At 47.3% G+C, this 10,398-nt stretch overlaps 2 protein-coding genes across 2 annotated transcripts; both read left to right on the top strand.

The window, feature by feature from the left end:
- Positions 1–241: 241 nt before the first annotated feature.
- On the top strand, positions 242–5,012 carry LOC122756464. The gene is made up of 7 exons (XM_044006069.1): positions 242–749; positions 1,744–2,067; positions 2,185–2,260; positions 2,318–2,635; positions 2,710–3,065; positions 3,194–3,494; positions 3,605–5,012. Exons 1-7 carry the CDS (start codon positions 242–244, stop codon positions 5,010–5,012), a joined length of 3,291 nt encoding a protein of 1,096 aa, XP_043862004.1.
- Positions 5,013–5,857: 845 nt separating this feature from the next.
- LOC120448228 lies at positions 5,858–6,582 on the top strand. Its single transcript, XM_039630126.1, has 2 exons — positions 5,858–6,117; positions 6,377–6,582. The coding sequence occupies exons 1-2, from the start codon at positions 5,894–5,896 to the stop codon at positions 6,468–6,470; spliced, it is 318 nt and encodes a 105-aa protein (XP_039486060.1). The 5' UTR covers positions 5,858–5,893; the 3' UTR covers positions 6,471–6,582.
- Positions 6,583–10,398: the final 3,816 nt, after the last annotated feature.

The raw sequence follows: 10,398 nt of genomic DNA, 5'->3' as shown, positions 1-10,398 counted from the left end.
TATGCCAATTGGCCACGGTGAGGAGGTAAAGACCCGTTTGACTGTTTCCAAAACGTCTCAACGAGTTAGAGCCAAGAGCGAGTCCTCTGTGCCCTTCAAAAGCCCAAGTCCCACTCGAAGCAAAAGCCCATCGACAACTCCACGGAAATCCACGAGCACGTCGCTCCAAGTTCCACGGTCAGCACCGAACACGAAACCGAATTTAGACTTCTCACCCCAAATTACGAGAGCAACCGCAAAAATGACGCAAGCTGAGGCAGACAGGGCCTTGATGAAATTCATGACCATAACCGATAGAGTAGGTCAGTTCGAGGCCAGAGTCAACACCCCAGCAGTCACAAGTCCGTCAATCCACACAAGTAGGGTGCGACTCGAGCAGATCAGGGCCCTATGGGACAAGGTGGAGAAGGAATACGAGGCGTGCTCCGAAGCTCTGTCCGGTCTGGGATCCACAGACACAATAACAGTCATGCAGTCCAAGTATGACTACTGTTATGCCGTTTACGAGCGGTGCGCAGCGAGCCTCAACGAGATCATTGAAGAAGGTTCACGCTCGCAACAGGCCGTTCAGGCCTCCATTCCGGCGCCTCCTCAGGGAGGGTGTCGCTTACCCCCAGTCGAGTGCGACAGTTTCAGTGGGGACTATGTGCACTGGCCCACGTTTCGGGATCTTTTCTCAGCCATCTACATACACAACCCTCGGCTTTCAGAAGTTGAAAAGTTGTTCCATCTCAATGCTAAAACTAGTGGTGAGGCTAAATCCATTGTGGCCTTATCACCCTTAACCAATGATGGATTCGAATCAGCCTGGAGAAACTTGCAGAATCGTTTCGAAAACAAGAGGCTACTGGTCAACAGTCAGCTTAAGATTTTGTTTAATTTACCTTCTGTTGGCCTTGAATGCGGCAATTCCTTGAAACAGTTAGAGAGCACAATTCAAGGTTGTTTAACAGCTTTGAAAATAGCAAAAATCGACACCTCTAACTGGGATTGCCTGCTCGTTTTTCTGTGCTCTGCCAAGTTGCCAAAGCTAACGCTGTCTCTATGGGAACAATCCCTTATGAGTAAGACAGATATTCCACTGTGAGCTGAATTCCAGGCTTTCTTACAAGATCGTCATCGAACGCTCGAGGCGATCGAAGATTTTAAGCCAAACGTTCAATCCAGAGCACTGCGGACTGACAATAGCCCGCGGGCGATCCAGACCTTTGAGAATAGAGTGACGGTAACTCCACAATCCTGTAAACTTTGTTCGCAAGAGAACCATCCTATCCGAGTATGTCCGTTATTCTTACGAATGCCAGTCGGAGAGCGGGAGAAATATATAAAACAGCAGAAGTTGTGCTTAAACTGTTTTGCTAGAACGCATCTGCTTAGGGATTGCACTAGCACGCATAATTGCAATACTTGTAAAGGGCGCCACAACACTCTCCTACACCGAAGCGGCACTCCACCAGTCCAGTCAGCGGTCAATCCTGACCACCAGGCCCACGTATCCACATTTAACCACCAGCAAGATATACAGTCCACTCCATTAACGAATCAACCGAATGTGCAAACGTTTCTGGCTGTAAACGTTTCAAGGGGTCCTCCTGAGTACAGCTTTAATAGAGATTTGCCATTCAGGCATCAAATACTCAGCACGGGCACTTATTGACTCGGGTTCTGAGGCAACCTTTATTTCAGAACGCTTGTTCAACTTGATTAAGTTGCCTTATGAATCCATCCATGCTCAAGTTTCAGGGCTCAACCTCACTGTTGCGGCTCAGCCCCGTAAGCGCTGTCAACTCAGCATAGGTTCTCCGGTCAAGCCCCACATCCAAATTAAGACTTCTGCATATGTACTACCACAACTGGCCGGGAGTCTCCCATCCTTTACTTTACCTGAGGACTCTTTAAAGCATCTGCCGCCTTTGCAACTAGCAGACCCAAATTTCTACCGGAGTTCGCAGATCGACGTTCTGATCGGTGCCGATATCCTGCCATCGATCATTCTCAGCGGCTCCCATCCCAATATCTGTGGCACGCTTCTTGGCCAGGAGACCATATTCGGATGGATTCTTTGCGGTCCGATCGCAACGAATCCCACAAGCAGAATATGCTCATTTTCGTCCCGACTAGCTGTCACCGAGTCCAGACTGGACAACATTCTCACAAAATTTTGGGAGGTGGAGGATGTTCCAGTGAAGCGGGTTAGGGAATCCACCTCGATTTGCGAGGAAAACTTTGTCCAATCTACCAAAAGGAACGAGGATGGGAGGTATGTGGTTTCGTTGCCCTTTAAAGAGCCTAACAATATCAACCTTGGGCACTCCAGGTCGGTCGCACTGGCTCAGTTCCTCCGAAACGAGATTCGACTGAATAAAGACGTTGTGTCAAAAAAGCAGTACGACTCAGTCATTCAAGAGTATTTAGATTTAGGGCATATGCACCAAGTCTCTCCGGACGACTCTAATAATTTTTATTTGCCCCATCATGCTGTCTTCAAACCAGACAGCACCACAACGAAGGTTCGCGTTGTGTTTAATGCTTCCAATCCTTCATCAAACGGGAACAGCCTCAATGATATCCTTCATGCGGGGCCCGTACTGCAGTCCGATCTTACTATCCAGATTCTAAAATGGCGTTTCTTCAAGTATGTGTTCAATGCGGACATCACAAAATGTACAGGCAAATTCGGGTAAATTCAACCCATACGCGCTTTCAGAGAATCCTCTTTCGCAATAAGGATGGAGAGCTCTGTGACTATGAACTCGATACAGTCACCTTCGGCGTAAACTGTGCGCCTTTCCTAGCCATCCGCGTTCTACAACAGTTGGCTCAGGATATCCGAGGCCAATATCCTTTGGCAAGTGACATCATCTCGAACTTCATGTACGTTGACGATGTGCTCGCAGGCACTCACACTAAGCAGTCGGCAGTTTTAGCCATCGAGGAGCTTCGGCTGGCTCTTGAGAGTGCTGGTTTTCCATTACGGAAGTGGACCTCGAACGAAAGAAAACTCCTACAAGAGGTTCCAAAGGAGCACTTGATTAGTGCAGACTTTCTGGAGCTTGAAGAGGCTAGTACGGCGAAAACTCTTGGGATCCGTTGGCAAGCTACATCCGATAGTTTCTTTTTTACACAAAACGAGAGGTTTTATCTCAGATAGCCAAACTGTTCGACCCAGCAGGATGGCTATCACCTTTCGTAGTCCGAGCCAAGATTTTTATGCAGAAAATTTGGCTACGGGAGCTGGGCTGGGATCAGCCACTCCCCCGGGATCTCGCGACCCAGTGGCGGGAGTTCCTAGAAGGGTATCCTGCCCTGAAGGAGATTCGTATTCCGAGATGGGTACGTTTCCATCCAGCTGCGAAACTTCAGTACCATGCGTTTTGCGACGCGTCACAGGACGCCTATGGGGCTGCTATTTTCGTCCGAATCGAAACGAAGGAAGGCTGTTGTACTCATCTACTTACATCCAAAACCCGAGTCGCTCCTGTCAGATCCATCTCCATACCACGCTTGGAATTGTGCGGAGCAGTGCTGCTCACGGAGCTGGCAGCTCTAGTAATTCTGAAATGCCTCCTCATGTTTATGAGACCTTTTACTGGACCGACTCCACGATCGTTCTTGCATGGCTGAGTAAGCCAGCGTGCACCTGGACAACATTCGTTGCCAACAGGGTCGCAAAAATCGAACAGTGTACCGGCGGAAGCAAGTGGGGACATGTACGATCCGAAGACAATCCAGCTGATCTGGCAAGCCGGGGCGTCTCACCCCAAGAGCTGAAGGACAGCGCACTGTGGTGGCGTGGGCCAGCTTGGTTGCACCTCAAACAGGAGCAGTGGCCGAGTGAGTTGTTGGTCCATCCGGAGACTGAGCTTGAGCAGCGCCCCGTCAAATGCCACACGGTCGCAGTGCCCTCAGCAGTTGAAATCCTAGAGAGGTTCTCAGCCTTTGACCGAGCTCTGCGAGTTCTTGCTTATGTGTTTCGTTTTGTGAAAAGTTGCCGGAGGGAAGGTGTAGCCTCATCGGCAGAACTCACTGCGGCGGAGTTGTCGGAGGTGCAGGAGCGGCTAATTGTGCTCACTCAGAAGAATGAGTTTCCCGCCGAATATAAGGTTTTGAGCAACAAGCAACCAGTTCCACCCGCAAGCGCAATTTCGAACCTAAACCCCTTTCTTGACGGGAATGGGGTCTTGAGAGCAAGCGGCAGGTTACAAGCATCTGAAATGCTTAGTTATGATGAAAAACATCCGATCATCCTTCCTGCACGGTGTAGGTTCGCCGAACTTCAAGTCTTGTTTATCCATCGCATATCCTTGCATGGGGGGAATCAATTAATGATCCGACTGATCCGTTCCAAATTCTGGATTCCCAAGCTTAAAATGTTGGTGAAACGAACAATACATTCGTGCCGAGTGTGTGTTATTCACAAGAAGAGACTGCAGACGCAGTTGATGGGGAATTTGCCCCGTGCGAGGTCCACGTTTTCCAGACCGTTCACCCATACGGGAGTGGACTTCGCAGGACCATTTGACGTCAAGAGTTATGTCGGTCGAGCCTGCAAAATCACAAAGGGGTACGTGTGCGTTTTTGTGTGTTTTACTACCCGGGCTATCCACCTCGAAGCGACCTCGGACTTGACTACAGAGAAGTTCCTGGCCGCATTCTCCCGTTTTTTCGCTCGGCGTGGGTGTCCACAACACGTCTACTCTGACAACGGGAAAACGTTTGTCGGAGCTTCCACGTCCTTATCAAAGGATTTCATTGAAGCTACCAGAACATCGGTTTTATCGCAGCACAGTCTTCAGAATGTGTCCTGGCATTTCAACCCTCCTGGCGCACCTCATATGGGAGGGCTTTGGGAGGCAGGTGTGAAGAGCTTCAAGTCGCATTTTTACAAGTACACAGCCGCTGGGAAATACACGTTCGAGGAACTGACTACCCTCCTGGCGAAGATTGAGGCCTGTTTGAACTCCAGGCCCATCTCGCCAATGTCCGAAGATCCACGGACCTTATCGCTCTGAGCCCTGGGCATTTTCTAATCGGTGGACCATTACTTGCGGTAGCAGAACCTGAGGTTAAAGAAGGTCCCAGCTCCATTATCAATCGGTGGCGGAGGTTGAAAGCCCTGAATCAGCAGTTCTGCCTGCGTTGGAAGGAGGAATACCTAAAGGAACTCCACAAAAGGAATAAATGGAAGTTCCCAACGCGAGATCTCCAGGCTGGAGACATGGTGGTGATCAAAGAGGAGAACTTGCCATCCAACGAGTGGCGACTTGGGCGTATCCAAGTGGTCTGTCCCGGCGTGGACGGCAAGGTCAGAGTGGCAGACGTGCTCACAGCACGGGGGGTCGTCCGGAGACCAGTGGCAAAAATGATCCGCCTTCCAATGGACAGCCCGAATGAGTCGAAAGACTCCTCCATACTTTAAGTATTTGAAAACCTGCTACTGACGAGTCCTAAGTTGTGTCGTCCTACGTTGTCCATGTGTCATGATCATCCGCATCTATCTCATTTAATTTTTTATTTTGCCCATTTCTTATGTAGCCGCATATACAATGGCTCCAGCGATCCGCCACGGTGTATACCGCTGTCGAGTGTGCAGGGGGATTCATCCATTGAGGAGCTGCCAGCGATTCCTGCAACTGCCGGCTGTGAAGCGGCTCCGGGCAGTCTTGATTAACAAGTACTGCGCTAACTGTCTGGCCCACGAGCATTCGGGCCGGTCGTGTCGCAGCAAAGCGAGGTGCCGCATCTGCCGAGAGGCCCACCACACTCTGCTGCACATCCGCGGCGAACAGCCAGGCTCTTCGAGGCCTCAACGGAAGCGTGAGCCACAAGCAGCGCCTCAGCCTCACGGCGTCAGGAGGTGGGTTCGACCGGGTCACGACGCTCAGCCTCGCCGATGGATAGGTCCCCACCCCACAGCTCATTGTCAACGCCGACGGGCGCGCCTAGCTTGGTGCGGACGAGCGTCAGCATCCTTCCGACCGCTGCCGTGCTCATTGGGTCCGAGCAGAAGAGATTCGATGTGCGAGTCTTGGTGGATCCGTGCTGCCCCGTGAGTCGCATCCACGTCTCGCTGGTGAAGGCCCTCAACTTGGCCGTCACGGGCGTGGGCAACGAACGGCTGTGCACCACCGAGATTCGCTCGAAAACGTCCCGGATGAGCAAACAGCTGCTGATGGTGGTGGACGAGCAGATGCAGAGCCGGACGCCGGCACAGCCCCTGGATCCGAAGGTGCAGGACATGTTCCACAACATGACGCTAGCGGACGACCGGTGGTTCCACCTAGCGCTTGTCTCGGCTGTCCTTGGAGCAGACGTTTACGCCGACCTGATGCTGCCGGGTATCATCGCGAGCCAGGACGGCCTGCCCATGGCACAAAATTCCAAGCTGGGATGGATTCTTTCGGGACGCTGTTCTCTGTCCTAAATGTGCAAGTATTCCTCTTGCAAGGGGGGGAGAATGTTCATGCTGAACAGCTGAGTCCGGTATCCCGCCAGCAGAGCATCGCTGTTGGCGGAATGTTTCGGAAGTGGGACATGAAGCCGTTATTTTATGTGAGAAAATTACTTGAAAATAAAACCCCAAACGAGAAGGACGAGCCCCAACCCCTTGTGTATCTATTAAATTCTGGGACATTTTGCGACATCTACTTTTCCGGCCCCCGTCGTCTACAGAGATAATAGGATAGAATCTATTATAGTCAGAACATAATACTCTTTAGGGATCGTGCCACTCATAATTAGATCTACATTGATTTAAAATTAGAGGTACGTAATTTCTAGTAAATCTTCTTGGAACAGTGAAGTTTAGCCGACTAACCAAGTCGGGACTATCCACTTCACCACGAATAAGGTTAAAAATAAAGACTGTTCCAAGCATAGTTCTACGGTTAGCTAGGGAGTGTAAATTAATTAACATTAGTCTACTGCAATAGGAGGTAATATAAGGTTTGTATCCCAATTAAGGCGCCGTAAGGCAAAAAGTAAGAAGTTCTTTTGAACCGATTCGATGCGGTCCGAGTAAACTTCATATTGTGGACTCCAAACAGGTGATCCATACTCGAGGATCGGACGGACTAGAGAAATAAATAAGGTTTTGGTCAGGTAAGCATCATCATATCCCTTTGACCACCGTTTTATAAAACCAAGCACACCCCAGGCCTTATTGACAATAGACAAAATATGGTCTGAAAATGTATGCTTAGGGTCCAGAAAAACAGATCATCAACATGTGTTATTCTGTGCAAAGAGCACCCACTTAGAGTATAAGTCGCGTGCATTAAGTTGGCACGACAAAAGGTCATAACTTTACACTTAGAACCATTTAAGTTTAATACATTATCACAGCACCAGGTTTAAAAGCAATCTAGATCGGATTGTAAGTCCAAATGGCGAGAAATGTCCTTATACTGGAGACATAGTTTTACATCTTTAGCGTACATAAGTACACGCGAATGATTTATTATTAAGGGAAGGTCTTATTAAGGGAAGCCTCCGAAAGTTTGCCCTTCGAAAACAATGAATTCGTTTGGTTGACTTTTCTGGCCTCTCTTTTATTACGGTACCTGTGTTGATTGTCACCTCGAAAGTTGGATGGTATGGATCTTCTGGTTGACTCAGAGATTCTACTCTAGTCAGAAACACACTTTCAGGACTTGAAACAAAGCATAGATCCAATAAACGACCAAGAGAATTTCGAATATAATTCACTTGCGACAACGATATATCAAGCAAGCCGTCAATAAAGTCATGCTGTGCTGGGCAAAAGAATGTATGACTGTTCTTCTGTGGGCCACTTAGTGCCTGGTATATTAAAGTCACCTAGAACAACTAGTTGGTCCCTATCGGACAGTCTATTTGAAACGGATTGGATAGCGGACAAATAGTAAATATATTCAGGAAATTCAGAAGTCGGCGGAATGTAAGAGCTCGTAATATAAAAATCGCTACCAGAAAATGACAGCTTTACGCATATGAATTCTAAGTTATGGAACTCGTCAAAAAGTACCTCCTCTGACGTGACGGTAGACCTAACAGCAATTAGGACTCCACCTCCCCCCCTGGAGGGACGATCATGCCTGTATTCTGTGTACATACCTGGGAAAGCTTCGGAGTTAAGTATCTCCGGTTTTAACCAAGTCTCTGTAAACACAATAATATGGGATGCCAAGGAAAGGATATCTGACTACAAATTAGTAAGCTTATTACTCAAGCCTCTTACATATTATTAACAGATAGGGAGACTAGATTTTAGTTTTTTGAATATAAAGAAGTAGAAGTAGTAGAGGGGGATGGGGCAGAAATCTGGCCACGTGAGGGAAGTTTTATTCCCACGGGCCCTTTTTTATATTTTTAATCTAAGCTTCGAACTCTTTCACCACCATACTATCCGGCCAAAAATCATCAGAACATATGGTCGAGGATAGCTCATTAGGGACAGTTATCTTGAAACCTGAGGTGTCTCTAGCGTAAGGAAAATTAAATTTTTCCACTTTGATGTTGTCGGCTTTTATTTTGTCTTGTATATAAGACAGTACATCAGATGATGTTTGATCAGGGGAAAGCCGAGAATCTAAAATTTTTTTCTTTAGTGGAACAGTGCGGACAAAACGTAATCTGTAGTAATCCCAGGATGGACTCCCTCCACAACGGATTGATCGGATTGCTCCGAATCTTTATTAGCTGCCGATCTAAGCAACATTTGAGGGTTTGCTGCGATCGTCAACTAATCAGCTGTGGAGTCCTGTTGATCGCTTGCTGGAGGTTGCGGGGCATTTCCCTTAGGAAGCCTACCACCAGCGGCTTTCTTGCGCTTTGGAGATTCCTCCAATAGCTTGAGGCTATTAAATTGTGAATCTGGCGCGGAAAGAAGATCATCAGCTCGACGAAAACTATCTCTAGCCACTCAAAAACTGCTGATCAGTCCTTTTAAGCCACCTTTAGTTTGGCGCATAAAGAGTTTCATTTCATTCGCATCTCCTAGGCAAGTATCACAGCAGTATTTTAGATTAGGGCCTTGTTTGGCCTTTGAAACCAGCGCACTTAGTGTGCACCATTCTATCACATAGCCAACAGGTCATTTTTGACTGCTCAGGCTTTATTACCTGACGGCATTTGTTATGGAAGCAGACAACATTGGTTTCCATATCTAATTGGGTTTTGACCACTGTGCCAAAAGACAAAATGTACCGCAAGAGCGCAGTCTGCACTTTAGAATTTTGTGTGGGAGAGCGAGAGAGCGGGAGAGCGGCTACACCGTGCAGTTAAGTACAAAAACAACACCAAACAGCACTACGGACAACGCACGAAAGAGAGAGTAACAAAGACGCAAAGACAGGAAGAGAACATATTGAATTAATTTATTAAAATAATGCACAAATCACTAAAGATTCACTCGCGAAGCGAACGGAACTTTAACTAGTACTGATTATGAAATTGAACTATTCAAGAATTTATTAAAATCCACCGTTGGATTTGGCAAAACAAAAATAAATTCGGAGCGCAGAATAAAAACACGACCGTTCGCTTTAAAGCTAGAAGGCGAATACTGCCGGGATAATCACGTTTTTTGGGCGCCAGACGTAACGAACTGATTTTTTTATTGGTCTGCTCGCTACGGAATACGTGCGGCTAGCTCATTAGATTTTTGTGCGTTCCTCCCACCAAATTTATATTATAACGTGATCACCCGTACCAGTAATGACACTTGCAGTTTTCGTTCTTGGGTATTTATTCGTACTTAGCTTACAATGCGATTTGATTATCCGGACGTCTCTGCTATAATGTTCGAAAGGATCCAAAGAAGGTCAGATCGTCTGCTCAGTTAGAACATCTTAACTCCGTCTCTAATAGCATTTATCTAATACCCTACGAATCTTATGTCTCCTAAAATTCTACAATGGAACATAAATGGCTATGTCAATAACTACTGTGAGCTGCAAGCATTAATAAAAGAACATCACCCACATATATTAACATTGCAAGAGACTCATCGAAGATTCAACTCAATGCACCCTATTCCACCCTATTTCCGCTTGGCGGGGGAGGGGCTCTGAATTACAGCGGTACTCACTGTAGTCCATGTCGGAGAGTGTAGGCCTCCAGACATCTGCATACCATCTTAACTCCGTCTCTAATAGTTCAAAGAAATTACTCTCTCCACTGATTTTAATGCATCTGCATTGAGATATGCTCCCAAATAAATTAATATAGTCTCCACTTACCTCAACCAAAATCAGTGTTTAATATCAAAAATCTGCAAGCTGTACTGCTCCCTTCAAACAACAAGCCCGCACTAACAAGAAAAAGGAACCATCCTGGAAAAATTCATTATGCAGTCGAACTATATCATTCTTAATGACAAGGGCCCAACACACTTGAGCACACACAAAACTCTTACAC

This window comes from Drosophila santomea, chromosome 3L, assembly GCF_016746245.2.
Source record: "Drosophila santomea strain STO CAGO 1482 chromosome 3L, Prin_Dsan_1.1, whole genome shotgun sequence".
Taxonomy (NCBI): Eukaryota; Metazoa; Arthropoda; class Insecta; order Diptera; family Drosophilidae; genus Drosophila; species Drosophila santomea.
This window is presented reverse-complemented; position numbering and strand designations above follow the sequence as displayed.

What these genes read in the sequence shown, in the direction of transcription:
- LOC120448228 (XM_039630126.1), top strand. Translation starts at nt 5,894, where the DNA reads ATGGATAGGTCCCCACCCCACAGCTCATTGTCAACGCCGACGGGCGCG. An exon ending in ACGGGCGTGGGCAACGAACG is followed by an intron (nt 6,118 to 6,376) that starts GCTGTGCACCAC and finishes CCCATGGCACAA; the next exon opens with AATTCCAAGCTGGGATGGAT.
- LOC122756464 (XM_044006069.1), top strand. Translation starts at nt 242, where the DNA reads ATGACGCAAGCTGAGGCAGACAGGGCCTTGATGAAATTCATGACCATA. An exon ending in ATTCGGATGGATTCTTTGCG is followed by an intron (nt 2,068 to 2,184) that starts GTCCGATCGCAA and finishes AGGATGTTCCAG; the next exon opens with TGAAGCGGGTTAGGGAATCC. An exon ending in CTAAAATGGCGTTTCTTCAA is followed by an intron (nt 2,636 to 2,709) that starts GTATGTGTTCAA and finishes GCGCTTTCAGAG; the next exon opens with AATCCTCTTTCGCAATAAGG.